This window comes from Alosa sapidissima, chromosome 13 (assembly GCF_018492685.1).
Source record: "Alosa sapidissima isolate fAloSap1 chromosome 13, fAloSap1.pri, whole genome shotgun sequence".
Lineage (NCBI taxonomy): Eukaryota > Metazoa > Chordata > Actinopteri > Clupeiformes > Clupeidae > Alosa > Alosa sapidissima.
The window spans coordinates 20,485,250-20,507,852 of NC_055969.1; the positions used below are offsets into that span (position 1 = coordinate 20,485,250).

At 44.5% G+C, this 22,603-nt stretch overlaps 2 protein-coding genes across 8 annotated transcripts in view; both read right to left on the reverse strand.

The window, feature by feature from the left end:
* Positions 1-2,710: 2,710 nt before the first annotated feature.
* Positions 2,711-7,593, reverse strand: ppiab (peptidylprolyl isomerase Ab (cyclophilin A)). Its single transcript, XM_042058813.1, has 5 exons — positions 7,435-7,593; positions 4,887-4,917; positions 4,545-4,633; positions 4,198-4,370; positions 2,711-3,387 (listed from the first exon to the last, which is right to left on the reverse strand). Exons 1-5 carry the CDS (start codon positions 7,501-7,503, stop codon positions 3,255-3,257), a joined length of 495 nt encoding a protein of 164 aa, XP_041914747.1. The 5' UTR covers positions 7,504-7,593; the 3' UTR covers positions 2,711-3,254.
* Positions 7,594-8,374: 781 nt separating this feature from the next.
* zmiz2 (zinc finger, MIZ-type containing 2) overlaps positions 8,375-22,603 on the reverse strand; it is a 43,022-nt gene continuing 28,793 nt past the window's right edge. For 2 of the 7 annotated variants that reach the window (XM_042058734.1, XM_042058733.1), the window contains exons 9-20: positions 21,236-21,404; positions 20,141-20,282; positions 19,087-19,116; positions 18,594-18,804; positions 18,135-18,240; positions 17,706-17,863; positions 17,011-17,078; positions 16,354-16,422; positions 15,859-16,103; positions 15,252-15,511; positions 12,814-13,026; positions 8,375-11,448 (exon numbers count right to left, since the gene is read on the reverse strand). In XM_042058734.1, the coding sequence (XP_041914668.1) occupies positions 11,341-11,448; positions 12,814-13,026; positions 15,252-15,511; positions 15,859-16,103; positions 16,354-16,422; positions 17,011-17,078; positions 17,706-17,863; positions 18,135-18,240; positions 18,594-18,804; positions 19,087-19,116; positions 20,141-20,282; positions 21,236-21,404 (1,779 nt within the window). In that variant the 3' untranslated portion in view covers positions 8,375-11,340. The remainder of the gene's footprint in view (positions 11,449-12,813; positions 13,027-15,251; positions 15,512-15,858; positions 16,104-16,353; positions 16,423-17,010; positions 17,079-17,705; positions 17,864-18,134; positions 18,241-18,593; positions 18,805-19,086; positions 19,117-20,140; positions 20,283-21,235; positions 21,405-22,603) is intronic. The other 5 variants (XM_042058739.1, XM_042058738.1, XM_042058736.1 and 2 more) reach the window with 3 other exon arrangements.

Here is a 22,603-nt window from a genome sequence, read left to right on the forward strand (position 1 = left end):
ACTCTGATCTAGTGTTAGTATTCACTCTGAGGATACTCCAATCGAGTATTAGTATTCAAACCCAGAACACTCCGATGGATGTTTGTATTCACTCTGATTTAGTGTTAGTACTCACTCTGATTTAGTGTTAGTGTTAGTACTCACTCTGATTTAGTGTTAGTATTCACTCTGATTTAGTGTTAGTATTCACTGACAACATGCTGAAGTGGCAGAAATGAGAGGAGCGCCAGCCCGGCTGGGACCAGAGTACAGCCAGAGGTCTGTCTGATTGAACTCAGTGGCAGAGGAGAGGTGTTGTATTGCATGTAGTGGTTGTATTTATTGTTATACCCAATGCACAACAAAAGGCCAGGCACAAACCAAACATGGAACGAGTATTTTCAATTTAAGGAGAAGGGTGGTAGCTCTTAAAAAGAAAGCAAAAAAAAAGAAAGCAAAGAACATGAACAGTATTCCAGAAAGGAGGTTTAACAAACACTGAGATAAACTCTCAACTCTAGATTGTCTGAAACTGCAACGACTAAACCTGAGTTGTTGGTTCCAAAACACCGGTTACGAATTAGTTCAATCAAGCCTGTGTTGGTTAACCTAGAGTGTTTTTCAGAAATGTGCAGCAACTTCTCTTCGAGGCTTTGAGGAGGACAGAGCTGTAATAACAAAAAAGAGCAATACTTACGATTCTGCCAAGGAAGTTTAGGATAGCCTATTAATGTCAAAAGCACAATATATTAAATAATTCAGTGGACATTACATAAGCCCATTGACTGCTTTGTATGATGCTTTCTTAGACAGGACTGCCTTGTCACAGATTGAGTGAGTCACACACAGGCACTGAAATCTCTCCTTGATAATCCTAAATGTCATTTCTATTTTAACGCGGGTTCTGCTGTGCCTTCTTTGCGCTCCAGCATCCGGATGAGGGCTACGGGGTGTGATGTGTGTCGGAAGGCATGTCCTCTATCCCACAGAAGATACCCATCAAATTCTCCTGTAATTGCACATAACATTGGAGAAAGTTGGAACCTACACATTAATTAGCATGTAGTGGATCTGATAATATTCCTAGGCATAATGCACCTTGTTGAAATGTGTTACTCAAATTAGATTCCCAGTAGCCTAGGGCCTACATCCTGGCATCGTGTATGACCCTGCATTCCTCCGTGTTTATGTGAAGCCTCACATAGGCTACATCTGGCAATTATTCAAATAAAAATGTGTTTTAAACATCAACACCATTAAGAGAGCTTCCAAAAAAGGGGCCTATAGCCTATACATTAGATCTACTTCGAAATGTTTGCCATGGGAACCTTTATTGGCATGATCTGCTTTGTTATGAATGGCACTTTAAAGGGCAATTATCAATGCAGTTTGGAAAGCCTGAAATAGCCCATTAAAGCCCATTAATTGAAAGCTCACCAGCAAAGATCATTTCGGTGCAAATTTGGGAAAACTTAAAAACAAGTGATGTTGACCTGCCAGTTGGTGAACTCCACTTTATAGTGCGTTTGTGGCCAGGAAAACGAATGAAGTTGCGGAACCGCTTTAGCGCAAGTCGAACTTTACGCACCGATCAACACACTGCTGCTTTGCTGATATCAGCGTCTCCAACACTGTACAAAAAAAAAACCTCCCAGTCACAAAAAACGATGCACATGCACATCATTTGGAGAGAGGCAAAAAGTGTAGGCCTACTAAAAAAAAATCTTATCCCTCCCAATACCATGAGCATTCCTAAACAAACTAGCCTAAGTGACAACACACACACCTGACTGAGCAGCTATGTTGTGTATTTAAACGTATTTATTACTTTTCTATCATTTTTAAACTTTAAACTTGTTTTAATAACATATTCAATGTGTCTGAGATGTCTGTAGGTCCATCTGTCTTGTATGTCTGGTGAGCAAAGAAAACTTTCCACCACTTTCGAAATAAAAATGATTCTATTCTAATTGAGGGTATTGGATATTAAGGATTCCGCTGAAAAACTATAGCGTTCTCGCAAACAACTCGCTTGAATAAGACAGGATATGTTGTGGTCTTATCACCCTCTCACACGGTGAATAGCACGGAGGATTTGTGCTTCTATATCAATCGGACCTCCCTAAAAAAGAAACGCCATTGTGTGAGAAATAGGCCCCAGCAGCGGCCTTGCGGAACGTTAACAGTGCCATCTTGTTAGAGGACAATTTCCTCATACACAATGGTCATATTTCTCTTCCCATTAACAAATCTTCAGTGAAATCATATAACAAAAGATGTCTCTTACATTAACGAATAAAAGTAATTATCCGGGGGGGATTCATGCTTCCTTTCAGCCATCACTGTGATGTGCAACTCAGAAATGGTTAATATTACCATGCCAGTATTGATTGTGTTCATAAGCATGAAACAATCAATGTCAATAAAACCTTTAACCCCATGAAGCCCTCTGGCTACTAGCAGAGCCCCTCCTTTTCTCCTCATTCTTCAGGGAGTTCATTTTCGGCCACTGACGTCACACCAGGATTGCTAAACTAGACAAAGAGCCAAAGCTGCACTCCAGTGCCATTTATGAACATTCTGTGTGGCGGTCTTGAGGCTTCACCCAGAGTGGCTCCTGATCCTGACCAGATCCTTTCCCAAAGTCAGGCGCTAGCTGGGAAAGCTACAAACATGCAGTGGAAAGAGACTAACCTGTTGCCTAAGTGATAAAAACATAAACATGGGGAAATTAAGTCAAGGTCTTTTAATGATGTTTAGATAATTGCAAATAGTGTACTACTGCAGACCCCCTGATATGACAAGGCAGACATCGAGGTCATCTATGACAGAAACAGAATTGGAATAAATGTTACCTTGAACATCTAAGGTTCCAATCATGAGCTTAAGACACGATCGCATTCCAATTTTTCTAACCGTTTACAAAGAAACAAAGTTCTCTCTACTGACATCTAAATGCTTTTTTTTTGCAAAACAAAAAACAAACAAGAAAACATTTGACTTTCAAGGAAGCTTGTTCCTACTTTAATCCTGATTTTTTTTTTTGTGGTCCTGAAAAGACATTGCTAATGCACAACACAAGGTCAGGCACAAACCAAACATGGAACGAGTATTTTCAATTTAAGGAGAAGGGTGGTAAACTCTTTAAAAACAAAAAAAAAAAAAAAGAAAACAAAATGTACATGAACAGGAATGCCGATAAACCGGAGGTTTGGGTGAGGGAAGAGGCTGGGGCAGTCAGAGGGGTGAAGGATGGAAGCGAAGATGGACGCCACTCAAAGCTGGCCGCAGTCAGCGATGGCGATCTTGGCGGAGGTCTTGCCACTGCTGGATCCCCTGGTCTCCATCTTCCTCACAACGGTGTCGCCCTCGACAACCTTGCCAAACACGACATGCTTGCCATCGAGCCTATGGCAGAAAAACAGAGAAAATATTTACACACCGAGACCAGGCTAGACACAACACAATTCCACATTTAAACCAGTCTGGAATGGGAAGTCTGGATGGGAACACAGGCACAGGGCGGCACAATGGCCACAAGACCTGTAGCGAGAGATGCACATTGAAGGCCCTTAAACACCAAGTCGCCATCCATTTTGGAAACGGCCACCAACTTTCCTCCCCCATTGTTTTGAGGGAAGCCACTCAATTTCCAGTCTTAACACACACACGCAATCTCACTGGCGATGGGTACCGGTAACCACATTAGCAGTGAATAAGGCTGAGTCAGAGGGCAGCCATAATGACTTGCATGGGATTATGATTACAGCACAAATGTGACTGCTCTTTGGATGCAGGGTTGTGCACAATGTGAATTGGAATTCTGCTTCCTACCTCAATTGAAATGCAAGTGAAATTCAAGAATTGAATAGGAATTTAAGAGCCAGTTTCAATTCAATTCTGGAATTTTGCACAAGCCTGTTTGGATGGCTCTGTGGCAAGACTGCAGAGCCAATGTGGGTGGGTAGGGGTGTTCTCACTGCCCTCTAGAGGACATTTTTAGAACTGCTTCTGGATCTCAGGGTGCATGGCCATTTACATTCATTCACCACACACTGCCAGTTTCAGCATACAACTCTACAGTACGTGCTCTCCGCTGGCACATTATTCAACCAGTTGCCCTATAGGGGGCAGTATTCACACCTAACTGCCCCGTGTAGAATGTAGTGCCAGCAGACCAGGGTGGAGAGGTCCCAAGCAGTGGTATTAAGCATTTACCATGTGGTGTTGGCGGTGCAGATGAAGAACTGGGAACCGTTGGTGTTGGGGCCGGCGTTGGCCATGGACAGAGTGCCAAAGCCTTCGTGCTTCAGGGTGAAGTTCTCATCGGCGAACTTGTTGCCATAGATGGACTTGCCACCAGTTCCGTTGTGGTTAGTGAAGTCACCACCCTGAAAACACAAATTACAACAGTAATAAGAACTAAAACAATCTTTTTCATATTAAGTAACAATCAGGGGACAAATTACCTGCAGCTGGGCATAGCTTAAAAGCGTCAGGAGGCAAAACATGAATTTTCCAGCTTTCGCAACACGCATGCCTGAAAACCTACTCGTTCCACATACCTGGCACATGAATCCGGGGATGATGCGGTGGAAGCCGGAACCCTTGTAGCCGAAGCCCTTCTCACCAGTACAGAGGGCTCTGAAATTCTCTGTCGGAAGTCAACAAAATGGAACTCAGTACTGCAAAGCGGTACTGACGGCACCCCCACACTGTCATTTCTTTAGGTGGGGGCATGGTTTTCTGTGTTTGGGATACATTTAAGCCAATACAAAACAAAGTCATTAGAGAAAGCTCCAACTTTAAACTCAGCAGCAGCACCAAAAGGACACATGATGTCACTGGGGCAACAAGGATACATTACACAACAGTGCACAAACCCAATATTAAAATGAGCATCTTACCGGCAGTCTTGGGGACAACATCAGCCCTCAGCTTTTTAGATGGAAGGAAAGAGAAAGGAGGAATATTAAATTGCAGTGTTCAAATTTTATCCAAACTCTTCTAGGTGTGTAGGTCACACACGTCAAAAAGTGTAAGAACTCGCACATAAATAGGTTTTTCATATTGAGGACCGCTGATGTAAAGAAATATTTACATGCTTAGCGGAAACACGGGTTCCCAGTCTTTTAAGCAGTAGGGGTTAAGTCATTGAGAGACCTCAGACCCATTAGACCAGCCTCAGACGAGTCCAGGAAGTGACGTCAATTCCGGAAATAAGTACATAATTTACTTTACTCTTTATGGAGAATACAGCTGGAAATTTATTATTATTCATAATTCACATTTATTTATTAAATAATCGATCGCGACTGACTGTCCAAGAGATCTGCCAGTCAGCTGGAAGGAGCTCGTGATTCACGCATAGGGACTCACGGCAGATACTGCGCGAGATTTTGGTTTATGGCTATCGTTTTTGTGTCCTTCCTATTCATTAACATGAACATGATGACTGACTAAATAAATTACGATGATGTTTAATAAACCACTGTAGGCATAGAAGTTATCATTTAATCATCAACAATTAAGTGTTTTCTGTAGGCTAGGCTACTGTGTGACATGCTTTACACTAGGCTACAGCATATAAATCAACAATAGGCCATCAACACGTTTGCAGTATCACTGTTGCAGAAATCACATACAAGAAGGCATCCTCTTGATTGTTTGTACATTTTTGCACATTCCAACATAAGGAAGCAGCATGAAGAAACTTGTCGTTTTTCTGCCTTATTTTCTAACTACTTTTACGAGTCTGCAGTATCACTAAGTACAGCTGTAGGGTCTAGCGTCCCTTTGTTATGATGCACTTCCTGCGACGCGGTCATTTGTCTCTAAATGACTTAACTCCCTCTCCTTTTAAGGTCATCCACGCCCTTCTAACGCCACTCCCTCGCTTTTATTTTTACACATTTCCTGTTAACAGGCTTCCCCATCAGGAAACCAGCGTTCGCTCCTCCTGCACATCACATACGCAGTCAAAAATGAAAGATACTGGTCGAATCTGAACGTATTTTTGTGCCAATTCCTGGTTAATAGTACTGATCCAGATCGGTTTGAACATCAAACGTGTTAAGCAAAATAGTCGAGTCTTGCATAAATCGGGCTTCTAGAACTTTCATGGTGATCTCCCCGCCACTTTGATCTGCTACTGCGAACCGACCATGGAAAGGAGACGACAAAAGGCGCTATGCGCACACAGTGCGAGTAATACAAAAGGGCCGGTAGTTAAGATGATTACTGCTACCAACTGGTTTGAGTACAATCTAGTTGTGACCTGAAATATGGACACATAATCGCTTTTACCGGCACAAGCAACACAATTAAAGATCAACATGTCTGCACATTTTGTACAGTAGGGTGGAGCACATGCAGGGTCTTCCTCGCGTGCTTCCCTCGTGGTCGGCTATTGATGGAGATGACTGTCCATCATTTCACTTGACCAATTAAAACACCCAGATAAAGCTAGTTCACCTGTATCCACTGCATACCGGTGCGTTGCGTTGCAGAGTTCAGACCCACCCTGTGTGTGGAACCGAACCAAGATGCTGGCTTTGTGCCAACAATCCATGGTCATTTCTACAACAAATGGGCAGTAAAGCTCGAAACGCAGTTTTAATTAATATGTTCACCAAGCAACTATTAAAGATTCACTCGAGTTTGTTGAACAGCTTAACTTCATACCCCTCCCTTCCTTTCCAAAATGGCATCTTGCGCTATGAGGAAAAAAAAAAAAAAAAAAAAATCTCGGGTGAAAATGGCGACGGCATTAAAAATGTGTGCTCGAGTACCTTGCTCCCTGAAAACAATTCTTTCGCAATGGCATAATTAAACTAATGTTTCTACATTTATAAAATACATGTATTAAATACATTTATTAAAACATATGGAATCTTATCCATGACCATCACCACCTAAGCTTAGTCGGCATAAAATTAATATCTTCCCATCTGCGACGAAATCGTGGGATGGCTTGCTAACGTTAGCTGCTACTGATCGAAGCAAGCGCCCGCATACATAGCAGCTACAGACACACACGCACGAGATCGCTGTTCATTGAACTCCAGCTCCATTGGTAGCCGGCCCATCATTACGGAACAAGAATGAATATCAGCAGTTTCCGTTAACAAACGACAGAACCCGATCAAACTAATTAAACAAATCAAACATTTTTACTGATAAACAGGCTTCTATAGCGAGATAACGTTAACGTTATCAATCTTTATTGATAACTTCCACGTTGAGGCACACGTTTGGGCTTGAGACTTTTCTAATCGCCTTCATATGAATTTACCGTGCAATTTCACTACCGGTTTAATTGTGAAGCACACCAATCAATACGTGAAAAGGTTTAAACGAACGTTGAGCCGCCGGCATTTCCTTAAGGAAACAAACGACAATGGCAGACTCTGCTGTCAAACCTTCACATGCACGTTTACCTTTAGTTCAACTTACCTCCATAACAATCCTGCCCAAGGGTGCGCCATTCTCAGTGATGTCAAAAAAAACTCTGGGGTTCGACATGGTTGCTGGTTACTAATTTTATATTACTTGCCGAAGTCGACTCCAAAATGTGCCGCAGCCGCTCGAGACTACAACGCTGTGTGAAAACTAAATATATAGAAGCGGCCAGGGCGTCAGTAAGCGGCGAGGAACCAATGAAAACACCGACAGAGCTGAATGACCTGCACGTCGACCAATTGGATATCGTATTGTTGCATACATTACAGCATGTTTCCAATTTCAAGCAAACCCTTTAGATCAGCAAAGTTCAGCCGTAGAGCATATGATTGACGTTAGGATTCACCCATTGTACTGGACAAAAATGACCACACAAAATTGTAGCCAATGATCTGGGAGAAACCGCTGTGGGTGTGTACCGACATTCGCGCCAGTCGTCGGTCGATAGCGCTTTTCACACTATGAGGGCGTCTCCTCTGAAACAAAGTCGCCATTACTGAAGATATGGTGAAATATACAAACTGGACATTATAACATCCACCACGTCTGTAATATTCATACGTGTTCCTCTATTCATAAAACTACAGTGACGACAATCATACCCTATACGTAGTTTTCCGTTTCTCTCGTTTTTCCTAAGTCCTCCAGGCGTATCTGCAATGAGCTGCTGTGGCTAGCTGAAGTTAGCATGAGACGACCATGTGCCAAGGCAGCTAATTAGTAAGGCTTGTGAAGTAATGAAGTACTTTCGAGTGAGACCCGATCCTCAAAGTGTACACTTGTACATATAGCCACTCCTTTCTGATACTTATGAAAGAGGGATGCGGGAGGTTCATATGAAAATGACGTGGATCTTTGAAAAAGACCTCTACCTGGAACAAAGAAATTCTTGCATTACTACTTCCTAGGCGGCAAAATAACTTGAATGCAACACTTTGGGGCTTAAGTCTTTACTTATAAAACATAATGGAAATATTTCACATCTTTAGAAAAACAAATCGAGTTCAACTTTACAGGTTTAATTCAATTGTCAGAACGTATAGATTTCACCAACACATAACAAACATTTCTTCAAACATTGTGATTAATTAACAGTGTGTGACTTGCTGCTGGTCTCAAGTTAAATTCAGCGCCCTGACCTCAGAGCAGAGGAGAGGCGTCATAGTCACAGACTTCGGTGAAGATTTTTTCCATGACAAATTCATAAACATTGCTAGTACTCACACAAGAGAGAGGCATACAGTTCCACCAAATATCTTTAGAATTATAATAATAATAACGATTAATTACATACTTAATGTTCAAACTGTATGATACACAATGTCTTAAAAACCAACACAAAAAACATTGCACATCCAAAGAAAAAAAAAAAAAAACTTTTGATGTCCTAGACAGTTTATAATACAAACTGCACACAGCTGACAGTGCCCAGAAGACATTTTTTAAATAATAAACTCAGACAAGATAGGAAATAATTGTAGACATCACTCCCCTTCTCCAGTTTGCTGGTTCTCTTTTGGACTCCAGAGCACAAGCAGAAAGCAGGGAAACATAGGAGAGTGTCGGAGAGTTTTATTGTCACTAAGCTGTCCACATGGAAATGGGATGGAGGGTACATACTTCAAAAAAGTTCACAGCTGTAACAATCGCCTAATTTTATATCTGTACATGTTGTTCAAAAACGTCCTTCTTTCCATTCGTTTTCAGTGTAGGTGAATAATAAAAAACAATCTGGACTTAACTCCAGGATATAGCCTACCCATTCTTACAAGCTAACACATCCTGATTTGTTTGTGTGTGGGTGTGGGTGTGGGTGTTTGCTTTCTATTCTTTATGTGGTATGATGGAGTACAAAATTTGGATCATTGCTGTTTATGGGGTCGTTCCCATTCAGATTGTAGTGACTTATACTGCAACCTTGTACACTCGCAAGAGACAATAATTTCCTTTCCTCAGTCAGATGCTCTTGGTCTAAGAATAACTCAGGCTTCATTCTTGCACTTGTACATCTTTAAAAGTCGGAGGTCACTTGGTCTCATGGAAATCATTTCAATTTCACTGTATATAAATTGTGTCTAGGTTCAGCTTGATTCAATTAATATAGAAAAGCAGAGGAGCTAACACAACAGAGAACAGGAATACAAAGACTGGTGGAAAAAGGAAAAAAATAAGAAGAAAAAAGAGACAGACAAGCCTTAGCAGGGAGTGGAGATGGTCAAACGAGAGTGAGTGTGCACGTGCGTGTGTGCGCGTGTGTGTGTGTGTGTACGCACACTTCTCATAACAGAATCACAACCTCTTCCCTCTGCCCACCATCTTACAGTACTCAGAGACCACTGAGAGATTTTGGCATTCTTGCCCCTTCCCCCCAGCTACCATTTGAGCAACACTCTGCTTCTGTTCCCCAGGCTATGAAAAGATGGTGCTGTGCACGTGTGACAGATGTCATAACAACTGTCTCCCCCAGACATCTGACCAGTCCAGCTCTTTAGACTTTAAGGGTCTTAGAGGCTGAACACGATCACAGCTCACTCCAGACCAGACGGTGCCCAGATCTGCACCCGGTCCAGTTTCGGCTGGACCAGCGCCAAGCCCAGCTACTCCTTCAAAACCTTCCCATCATTCTAATCATCTCAGAACCTTTTCATCATTCTAATAATCTCAGAACCTTCCCATCATTCTAATCATATCAGAACGTTCCCATCAGTAATCATTCTGCACTTAGGGCAGGCCCTTGTCCTGGACTTCTCACATGGGAATTTTGACACATACTCCTCTGATAACCCAGAACAACAATAACAAAAAACATGAAACTATTTTAAGGTTGTATGAGGAACCCAAATCCACATTTGTAGCAAAACACATAATTATGGCTTTGTGATCAGAGAGGGGTACTTCAGGGATTTAGAGAGTACAATGTAAAATAAAAAAATAAAAAAAAGAACAAAAATATCCAACTGCTTATTCATGGTGGAGGAGGAGACAGTCGACTCCATGGACCAAGGGGCGTTCCTTCCACAGCAAAACTGTGCACATTCAGTCAACATTTAAAACCATTAGCTCTTCATTCATAAATTATTGATGGAGGGAGAGATCTGCAGGCTTTCCTAAGTCCACAAAGACAATGAGTACAAACACTGACCAGTCCTGGCTCCCCCGGGCTTCAACGAGGGACTCAGTATTTAAAACTTGCCGAATAAGTACTCATGGATACATTTTCCAAAATAGCCTTATTAAAAATGCAACACTCCGTCGTGTAATTTAAGAAAGGTGGTGTCCTGTTCTTGCCTTGGTACAGGTGTCCCCGGCATTACATATTAAACACTAAACATGAGTCTGTATTCAGATCAGCTGGATTCCAACAAAAGGGATTCGGGTGGAGGGTGAGACTTCTGTGTTAGGGCGTTCAAAAGAAAAGAAAAGAAGAAAAAAAAAAAGGGGGGGGGGGGCCCACAAAAGTTTTAGATGCGTGCCACAGGCTGAGACGTGTCACAGGCTGAGACGACTGCTGCAGTCCTTCAGGTCAGCATGTCCCGGTACCAGGCAGGGTCCCTCATCCTGCCCTGGACAGTAGAGGGCGCTAGAGAGCCTCTGGTCCAGTCCTGGCTCGGGTCTGTTTCAGAGCCGGCAGGTCCCTTTGAGGCAATGAGTGGAGACGCCCATCTTTCTATACAATGTTGCAGAAATATATATATATATATATATTTTCACTTATTTGTATGTCATATTCCATCTGGGGTTGGGTGGCACAGGACGCGGAGTACGGAGTAAGTTTGAGGAAGGTGTTGCTGTGCTGCACGAAACCGTGCCATAGCTGAGGAGGTCTTGACTGGATGTGGTTGGCCTTGCTGCAGGAGCAGAAGACAGTGGAGGTGGAGGCCTGGAGAACTGGGCACATCATCAGTTGCTCTCAAAGAGGGAGAGCAGGTCGTCGTTGCTGTTGTTGGGGAGGTCGGGCGGGCCCAGATAGGACAGCAGTTCATCTGGGTTGGTCAGCTCTGGCAGCAACTGCAGGGGTCAGGAGAGGTGGGGTACAGGGGTCAACATGAGGTGGAACAATTCAGGCTTCAGAAAGTAAAAATCAGACCACGTTTGTTCTGACCATTCACTAAACCTGATTGTAATAGAGTACCGAAGTGTGACGTTCCGTTTCCATGACTGCAGTGTCACTGGATCTAAACAAACTTTCGAAGTGGCATCGACAGCATTGCATTTAGACATGTGGGATCGTTTCTACCTCATAAATTGTTTTTAAATGTAGGCTATAGCCGTTTAAACGTGTTTTACCTGCTAGGCAGCCGCTTAGCCACATAACACGGATTCCCAGTCAGGTGTAATAGTAAGAAACAAAATCCCAGTGGATATTTCACATCTTATCAAATGCTGATGGCTGTTAAGAGTGACGTTTTTGCCTCAAACATAAAGCCAAGACACGTCTGTGAATTTAAGGATTTTAAACGCATGCTGTTACCGTAAGTTGCAGGTCTGTTTTACAGAGGAAACCCATGCTAAAATAAACTTGATAGTCACAGAGTTTATAGTGTTGGTTTCGATATATGTTGTAGTATATGATTCCTACAGTGTAAAAAAAATATACTAACATCTTGCAAACGTAAAATTATTTCAATAGATTAATAAAGCCACCGCTACGGTCACTACTATGGTTAAATTGATTTGTTTAGATCCAGTGAAATTGCTACCTTGACAACGCTATGTCTTACATAGTGAAATCAACTTGATCAACGTGGGTAGACATTATGAATTATAACTTCAACCTATATCTTTACAGACTATTATATTTATGAATGTGCTAGAGTATGCATACACAGGAGTCAACATGAACAGACATGGTGTGTGTGTGTGTGTGTGTGTGTGCATACATGTATAAGAATAAAATATATATATATGTATAAGAATCAAAGCTGGAGAAATGGCTGACATTTTCTCAGACATCTCAGGGCTATGCAGAGCTTTCCATAGGAGTTAACCACCGGTTTTAGTATTTAAACCAGGAATTCATTTCACACCATGAATGTTGACCATGTGTGTTACTGTTGCCAAAGAAGGACAGTGTATCTAACTTGTTACTGTTACTACAGTAGACTCTTTCTCTCCTCTTCAGCCTGAGACAAATTGTTGCAGCACAGTTTGTGCTGGAAAAAAAAAAATTCCTCATAAGGCTCTTTTTCTTGAGAAGTCGGCAAGTAAGCCTGGATCGAGAGTTCTTTTCCACAAAACTTGAAATGCTGCACATGTCTGAAATGCTATGCTAGTAGATACAAGCCAGTACAAGTTAGCATATGGGCTGTCAGGTTGTTGTGCCATCCCTCACCCAACACAGCCCAGACACTGGCAGAGTTACACAGGACTTACATCAAGCGCTGGCTCTGGAACATCGCCTGGGCCGCCCAGTCCAAACGCGTTGTCCGGGTGCATCCGGGAATTCTGGGAAGGGCCGCGTGAGTGCATCTGTCCTCCGGGGCCGCTGAGATTGCCGTTGCCGTGCATGGCCTGCTGTTGCTGTTGTTGCTGCTGCTGCTGCTGCAGGTTACCGTGGCCAGAGTCCATGCGGCCTCCATGGGCCATCTACAATAACAAAAAGGGCAAAAGGGGAACACTCACTATCAGTCATTTTAGCCCAACATCCCTTAACATAGTCTTTTTACAGAGTATGTATGTGTATGAGATATTGTATGCAGAGTAGACATAGGTTACTGTAGTAGGTTACTGTATGTGTGTCCAAATGCGCTTTTCTCTCTCTCTCCCTTTCTCTATCTTTCTCTGTGTGTGTGTGCGTGTGTGTGTGTGTGTGTGTGTGTGTGTGTGTGTGTGTGAATATATGTCCTTTATAATGTGTTTAAGCGCTTCTGACTGCATTTATCAATGTCCTCTTATGTGTTGATAAGTATGTAAATAAGTATGTATGTGTGTGTGTGTGGAGTTTAGACAGAGGAATCTATAAAACCTGTTGAACCCTGCTAGAGTGTGAGAGACAGGTGCAAGTGACGGGGCCCTGGATCTTAAGCTGCTGTCGCCTACAGAGCCTTTGAAAAGCCCTCCATTCCCATTCTCACACTCACACACACACACACACACACACACACAAACACCATGCGGGCACGACAGACAAATTACACTCTCCAATGTTCATGTGATAGTGGCAATATGCAAATTGTTGTGTGTCTGTGTCAATTTGTTCCTCAAAGTGAGAGATAAAAGGAGTGTGTGTGTGTGTGTGTGTGTGTGTGTGTGTGTGTGTGTGTGTGTGTGTGTGCTGTTGGATAGCACAGAAGAATTTGACATGACACAGGCGAGCACACCATTAACTTGTTTAGAGAAGAAAAAAAGAGGAAAAAAAAGGAAAATTTAATTGACATAACCTGTTCCTCCAGACACCTGTACGTAACCAGGGCGACCAGGGGCACTGCTGAGTCACTCAGAGACGGCCGTCAGGTATAAAGGTCAACCCTAATCTCTGCTGGCACACAAATAGTGTGGCAAGATCAACCGTGTTGGGGTTGCGCCTCACGCCTCGGTGCACTCTACTACGGGCATCTCAGCGTGGCAAAGCTGCTCTCAGAGCAGCCCTATTGGTCAGCGCCAATCTTAAAGGAACACGGCGACTTTTTGGGAAATTAGCTAATCTGCCGTCTACCCTACAGTTAGATTAGAGGACACATGCCCCTCTTTTCTCTGTGTGTGCAATAACCCAGTCTGACACTTCAGCTCACTGCTGCTAGAGTTGATGTCTGTTACTGCACCACTACTTCATGTGAGAGTTGACAAAAAGGATCTCAGTAAAGCATGTGTGGAAACTACAGTGAAAGTTAAGTGAGTGAGGAATTTGTGCAGTATGTGTGTGTGTGTGCCTGTGTGTATGTGCCTGTGTGCGTGTGTGTGTGTGTGTGTGTGCCTGTGTGTGTGAGAGAGATGATGTCTGCACCAAACTCTGGATTAATGACTGATTTTCTTAACCCTTATCAGAAAACATACACATTACACACCTAGGATATTGAACACACTCATTAAATGTCTTATCTGCCTTTGTATGAGGCACAGCAGGACACTCTTCTGACATCAATCATTCATGCCAGCCGGGTCAAGAGACTGAATGCAGATAAAGGTTTTGGGTTGGTTGGTTTTCGATGTAAAAAGGTTTGAATACAACTAAAGCAAACAAAGCTACAGCCATTTACTAATAACTTCCGGAAAATGCATCCAGAAAAAAAGAAGAAGAAAAATGCATACAGAAAGATCTAATAGATAGATAGATAGATAGATAGATAGATACTTTATTGATTTCTAAACCACTCGCTGGAGCTCCACCATCTTGAATTATCTTTTCGAGTTAAATTTCAAGCAACGCTGCCTTGACTTTGGCAGTCACAGTTTCACTTTGCACTTCTCGTCTATTTTGGCCCCGCCTAGCTGGTGACATAACGACCAATTGTCAATTGAAAATGAATGCCTCTTGCAGCTAATGTCTCCATGGGGTAAACCTTTGGCCTTCTGTGAAAGAGAGGCTGGCTGGCTGCTGTGCTGTGTGTGTGTGTGTGTGTGTGTGTGTGCGTGCCTAAACCTCAGGCCCTCTGTGGGAGAGAGGATGCTGTGCTGTGCTGTGCTGTGTGTGTGTGTGTGTGTGTGTGTGTGTGTGTGTGTGTGTGTGAGAGAGAGAGAGAGAGAGAGTGTGAGTGAGTGAGTGAGTGAGTGAGTGAGTGAGAGAGTGAGTGATTGAGTGAGTGATTGAGTGAGTGTTAGTGTGTGTGTGTGTGTGTGTGTGTGTGTGTGTGTGTGTGTGTGTGTGTCTAAACCTCGGGCCCTCTGTGCGAAAGAGGCTGGTGTCTGGTCTCCGGGTAGCGTGCGGAGTGGGTCTCTGGATGGGGCTGGTGGGGCCTCACCTGTCCAGACATGGGGTGTCCCACGGGCTTGTCCGGCGTGAGAAGTCCACTGGGGAGGTCCGACTGATAGGAGATGGACGGGGGGCCTGAGCCGAACTCACCCATGGTGGGGGTCCCAGGGGCATTAGGAAAGTCCGAGAAACCGGGCTGCTGGTTAGAGTAGCCTGACCCGCCTATGAGGGAAGGGTCGCGAGAGGAAGTAGAGGAGAGAGAGAGAGAGAGAGTGGTAGAAGTGCGAAAGAGAACGAGAGAGGGAGAAAGAAGGGAGAAATTAGAGAATAAAAATGGGAAAGGCAGAGGGAGGACCGAGGGTAAATTAAAGAAAAAAAAAAGAGCGAAAATTAATTTTACAAACAAAGAAATAAAAAATGATGTATATAAAACAGTCAACATTGCTGAGAATTAAGTTAACTGATACCACTTTAGAGACAAACAAGTTGTCTAAACTGTTTATCTGATTCCACAATAATTTTAGGGACACATCCTGATTGCCCCTACTGAAGAGGGTCTGCTGACCAACCTTGGCTGGGGTACTCTGGTGTGTGGCTGCTGCCCCCCTGTGGCAGCGACTGGTATGGCGAGGAGGCTGGGCCCAGCGCTGCGATCATCTCCATGACGCTGGGCAGGATCATGTGACTGGGGCTAAGGGTGCGGCAGCGCTTAAGAGCAGGCCCGTCCGGATCCTCTTTAATGTGCAGATCCGGTTTCACCGGCACCGGCTTCCAGCCGCACACCGGGTCAATGGTGATTTCCTCATAGTCAGAACTTTAGCAGAGCAGAGAGGAAGAAACCACTTTAGATTCTCACAGAGAGACAAAGACAATGACATGGCCAACACACACACACACCATAAAAACACACGCGCACAGACACAAACACACATACACATTTTTGTTCACTGGTGTTGTAGGAAACTGGTCCCACCCACGGCTGGATTGTATGGAAGTGTGACTAACAGTGTGAAATGGGTGTGGACGAGCATCCCTTGATTCTCGTGAAAAATTGGAATACTCACTTCTGGATGTAGATGAGAATACCCAGCATGTACTGGTCAACCTCCAGTCCTTCTAGAAGAGCCGTTTTACTTCAAGAGAGAGACACACAGGCGTCAAGTCAGACCAAAACAAACAAACAAACAAACAAACAAACAAACAAACAAACAAACAAACACTCCGACCACCTTTCTCCCCTCTCCTTTAAGACACACTCCTTAAAGATTGAACTGTATTTACACTGACAATGCAAAAGAAGGCTGAGCACTGAGCACTCAAGACTGTCTCTGAAAGGCCATCCAGAGGCATTTTCTGATTCTGTGTGTTACAACAGATAAGTGGTGTATGCCAGATCAGGGCCATATGAGGGCCATAACAGGGCCAAACCAGAGGTTCAACTCTCCTTAAAGGACTTGTACTGTATTGTTTAGTCATCGTGTTATAGAGAGGGACCGCTAAATGATAGCCTCAACCACTGACTGCTGGTTGTGTAACACAACAAAGCTTTCGCTAAACACAGCCAAAGTTGAAAAACTGGAGAGTTTATGATCTGGCAGACACTGTTTACATTCGAACCACACGGTATGACATAACAAAAATATCTAAAAGGGTGTGTGTCTGTTTGTGTGTGTGTGTGTGTGTGTGTGTGTGTGTGTGTGTGTGTGTGTGTTGAATCTTACTTGCACACAGGGCAGCGCCATGTGCCTCGCTCACAGTTCAGCTGTAGGTAAGACTCCAGGTCAAAGCACTAGAGAGAGAGAATATGTAAAAATATGAAGAGAAAGAGAGATGATGTAAAAATCTCACAGCAAATCTTTCAAAAAGAATAATCAAAACAGGCATTACTGCAAAACTCTGCTGTGTTCTGGACTATGGCATCTGAAGAAATCCATTTATAGAACTATATAGTCAGACAGAGAGGCACAAGGTTTCATCAGCTGGTGAACTCCTTTTGAGCACCACGTAAACCAAATCTTACAGTTGGTGTAATAATGTGTGCCAGTGTCTCATCTTTATGTCTCTCGTCTAGATCTAACCAGTGCCCCCACTCCTACACGGTTCAGTCGTTTTCTCAATTCTCAAAGACTCACTCTCACACACACACACACACTCATATACACACAAAGAATCACAGCCTTGAACAGATCTGATGAGAATATTGTGCTTGCGGCTTAACTCAGTGATATTTGTCTGGAGTCTGACTCTCAGTTGGACACGCACATTCAAACTAACCTGTATGTGTCTGCAGTCTGGTTCTCCATTACTCACACAACCTCTCCTACTAAACCTTTAAAAGGCTGGTTTTGTATGACTGACACACACACACACACACACACACACACACACACACACACACACACACACACACACTAACCTGTATGTGTCTACAGTCGTGTCCACGGGCGGGCAGCTGGATTCGGCGGAAGGTGATTGGACACTTGAGCGACACTTTGATGCCCGTCTGTTCCACGCCATCCTCCCCGTTCAGGCCCGGCGTCCCAGGGATGGTGCCACTGCTGAAGTTACGCTTGACTGCACAGGAGAGAGAGAAAGTGGACGGGAGAGAGAGAGAGAGGGAGAGAGAGAGAGAGAGAAAGAGGAGAGAGGGAGGGAGAGAGAACGGAGGGGGGAGAGAGAGGGAGGAGGAGGGAGAGAGTATAGACCATAAGCGGAGGAATATGAAAGACGCTATGAAAACTCAATTTGATCATGAATACAATAAAGGCATTAAAACACAACACTGCAGTAGGTGGCAGAGTGTGTGTGTGTGTGTGTGTGTGTGTGTGTGTGTGTGTCCACTCACTCTTGGTGACGCAGTGCTCGGCAGGAAGCAGCCTTTTCTTCATGAGGCCCTGGAGCACGGAGCGAACAGAGGGCCTGTGGACCAGCTGCAGCACAAACAGATGAGACTGCACACGCACACGCAGCGAGCGAGGGAGGGAGGGAGGCAGGGATGGAGGGAGAGAGAGCAGGTGGGAGAGGGAGGGGGGGGGGGGGTGGGAGAGGGAGAGAGAGCAGGTGGGAGAGGGAGAGGGGGGGGGGGGTGGAGGGGGTAGAGAAGAAAGTTTTATTTTAACTGGATTGAATTTGACACTGCACAGTACACACACCCATTATGAAGGTTACACGTTCCGATAGATACAGCAACACCTTCAACTACACACACACCCATACACACACACACACAAGACAGACTGCAAAAAAAACACACACACACAGACAGTAGCACACACACACACACACACACACACTGGTGACTTACACAGCAGCAGGCGGTGACGGTGATCTGGATGGTGTTGCGTCCCGGCTGGCACACCTGCTTCAGGTAAAGGGGCTTATGGGAGGTCTTGTTGTCCCCGCGCTCAATGGTCAGAGGCGTGGCGTTCACGCTCACCTGCACCGACGCCGGCCAGTTGGTGTTCATCTGCCGGTCCTCATGGTGGTAGCACTTAAACTGCAACTCCAGGTCAGGCCTGCGCAAACACGTGTGCGCACACACACACACACACACACACACACACACACACACACACACACACACACACACACACACACACACACACACACACACACACACAGAAATACAGACAAGAGCAAACATGATTACTCAGACTTAAAACACTCAAATATGAAATCAATTTGAAATTTAATGAGTGGTGGTTGGGTGCAAAAACATCTTTTTTTAATGTGTGTGTGTGGTGTGTGTGTGTGTGTGTGTGTGTGTGTGTGTGTGTGTGTGTGTGTGTGTAACGCACCCGCTAATGCACCCGCACCCATCATGACAGCTGGCGAAAACGCAGAGAAGTAAAAGTTGCAGTTTAAGTATGGAAGTGATCACGATAGGATGTTCTTTTGATATGTATGGGATGTTCTTTTGATATGTATAGGATGTTCTTTTGATATGTATAGGATGTTCTGTTAATATATATGGGATGTTCTTTTGATATGTATGGGACGTTCTTTTGATATGTATAGGATGTTCTTTTGATATGTATAGGATGTTCTTTTGATATGTATAGGATGTTCTGTTAATATATATGGGATGTTCTTTTGATATGTATGGGATGTTCTTTTGATATGTATAGGATGTTCTTTTGATATGTATAGGATGTTCTTTCGACTTGTACATAGACACCTGTTTTAACTCTAAGCTGTTGAAATATCCCAAACCTGGGGTTTCAATGCAAAGTTATCGTTCTTGTGTTTAAGAGTCGTGGGCATGTGCACAAACTTGTTTTACGATCTGTAATTTCTTCCCCTGTGTTAAGATCCAAATAAAAGCATTACAATAAGTGTGCTCGTCAGAATCCCTGACTGAGCACGAACATATGACTTCAGGAGACAGGGCCAGAGACACCACCAAACAGTCTACAGCCCTCAGGGTCAGGTCCTTCACCGGCTAGATGCTGCACATCTAATACTCCTGGAGTAGTCCACTCGTCTGTCTGTCTGTCTTTCTCTTGTGTGTGTGTGTGTGTGTGTGTGTGTGTGTGTGTGTGTGTGTGTGTGTGTGTGTGTGTGTGTGTTCGCTGACTCTAGGACACATGCTCAGATTGTCTGCTCCAGGGGTAGCGAGTGACACTATGCTGTCCACCTCATGCTGACCAACAGCAGAGGCTCAGGCTGCTTCACCTCTCCACCTCCTACAGTCTCAGTGCTTTTCTCAAGGACGCGCAAACACACAGCCAGGGGGCGCCAAACTCCAGCTGGGAATACTAGATTCCTCATGGTTATCTGCTCTATCTGAGTGAGTGTGTGTGTCTGTGTGTGTGGATAACATACAAGTGAGTGTGTGTGTGTGTGTGTTACCTCATAATAAGAGTCTTGTAGACGGAGTCTCGCAGCTGGAAGACGTGGTTGCTAACGGCTAGGTTGTGCTCCAGGCGGAAGGGCTCTAGCACCACACCGTCCCGCACAGGGAAGGTCAGGCGAAGGTCATCGCTAGGGTTACCTATATACAACAGACATAAACATGGAATCTTCAATAATAACATTCTAGAAAAATACAGGAAATGAAATTAAGGAATATTAAATGAAGTATTTGAACTTTTAGTCCGTCATGTCCATATTACTCAAAGGAAGCTCAAGAAAAGCTCAAAAGAGCTGTGTGTAGCACAAAACTCAATTCACCCCCCCTCACCTTCATAAACATCATTACATTACATTATTTGTCCTTTATCTTATGGACCCCACAGATCCCCAACCACTAGACCACCACAACGTCACTACAAGGTCAAGCCATGGAATGGGTATCACTTGTATAGTATAAGTATATATACCCTTTTGATCCCGTGAGGGAAATTTGGTCTCTGCATTTATCCCAATCCGTGAATTAGTGAAACACACTCAGCACACAGTAATCACACAGTGAGGTGAAGCACACACTAATCTCGGCGCAGTGAGCTGCCTGCATCAACAGCGGCGCTCGGGGAGCAGTGAGGGGTTAGGTGCCTTGCTCAAGGGCACTTCAGCCATTCCTACTGGTCGGGGTTCGAACCGGCAACCCACCGGTTACAAGTCCGAAGCGCTAACCAGAAGGCCACGATTGCCCAGCAACTTGTGCTCTGGTATCTCAGTGCTCACGGACCACAGAATCAGCACTAGCGGGCCCTGGGCCACTTCAGACGACTAAACCCAGGGAAGGGCCAGAGCACACAAATCATTCTTTCAGACTTTCTTTGTGGTGCAAGCGACTAACGTTTTGACACACAGCGTCAACGACTTGGTTTGACTCTGAGGAAGACGTTGTGCGTCAAAACGTTCAGTCATCTGAAGTGGCTCAGGGCTGCTGCTCATTAAAGGACCACTTCAAGGTCACTACAAGGTTGTGGTGGAGTGTGAGGTGGCGAGTTCAGTATAGGAATGCAGAGGTGAGGAACCTGCAGAGGCTGTTCCCATGCTTACCTGTAGGGGGCTGCATTGAGGCGATGTTGGGCTTGACATCGGGGAGGAAGGGTGACTTGACGTCCTGCCCCGGCGACATGTAGGGGGGCATCGAGCTGCCCGGCGTCATGGGAGGAGTGGGGTTGCCAGGCAACGGAGAGCTGGGGTAGCCTGGCATCGTCCGCCCAGGCTAGAGGTGAGCAGAGATAAGGAACAGGTTAGACGGGTAAGGTTATTACACACCAACACACACACACACACACACATACTGTGCATAGATGAACACTCCATACACACACAGACACACACTAACATGCACGTGTTTATGGAAACAGACACACTGCATGCATGCCTGAACGTATACAATCATATGATCTCATACCACTGCTATGCAGACGACACACAGCTCTATCTGTCCTTTCCACCTGACGACCCCCTGGTTTCAACACGGATCTCAGATTGCCTTTCAGACATAGCTACATGGATGAAGGCACACCACCTCCAGCTGAACCTCTCAAAGACTGAACTGCTGGTCATCCCAGCTAAACCTACCATACACCACGACATCAACATCAAATTTGACTCCCTGTCTGTTTCACCGACCAGGACTGCAAGAAATCTTGGAGTTGTTCTCGACAACCAACTAAACTTCTCAGATCATGTTGCCTCAGTCGCCCGGTCATGCCGTTTCGCACTCTACAACATACGGAAAATCAGGACTTACTTGACTCAAGATGCTACCCAACTTCTGGTTCAGGCAATAGTCATCTCACGACTCGACTACTGCAATGCCCTCCTGACAGGTCTCCCAGCCTGCGCAGTGAAACCACTTCAGATGATCCAGAACGCGGCGGCGCGCCTGGTCTACAACCAACCCAAAAGGGCACGTTACCCCGCTGCTCATCCAGCTACACTGGCTACCTATGGCGGCCCGTATCAAATTCAAGTCTCTAACGCTTGCCTACAAAGTAGTCTCCGGTTCTGCTCCCACCTACTTGAATGCCCTCATACAGACTTACACTACCTCCAGACCGCTGCGCTCCTCTGACGAACGACGTCTAGCTCTACCACCGGTACGCTCAAGCCAATCCAAACTTTTCTCATCTGTTGTTCCTCGTTGGTGGAACACACTGCCAGTTCCTACAAGGGCAGGGACATCCTTTTCCACTTTCAAAAAACTCCTGAAGACCCAGCTCTTTAGAGAACATCTACTCTCATAGCAACACTTACAACAAGTCTTACTGATCCTAGCACTCACCAGCCGTTAAACTGACAAGTAACTGTTAAAATACAGCACTCACCGACGCACTTATTCTTACTGTACTCTAATGTGTTTTTTTTTTAAACTGTCCTAAAATTGTGAGAATTGTTCTAAAACTTACTGTTTAC

What these genes read in the sequence shown, in the direction of transcription:
- ppiab (XM_042058813.1), bottom strand. Translation starts at nt 7,503, where the DNA reads ATGTCGAACCCCAGAGTTTTTTTTGACATCACTGAGAATGGCGCACCC. An exon ending in TGTTGTCCCCAAGACTGCCG is followed by an intron (nt 4,634 to 4,886) that starts GTAAGATGCTCA and finishes GACTTCCGACAG; the next exon opens with AGAATTTCAGAGCCCTCTGT. An exon ending in TCCCCGGATTCATGTGCCAG is followed by an intron (nt 4,371 to 4,544) that starts GTATGTGGAACG and finishes TTGTGTTTTCAG; the next exon opens with GGTGGTGACTTCACTAACCA.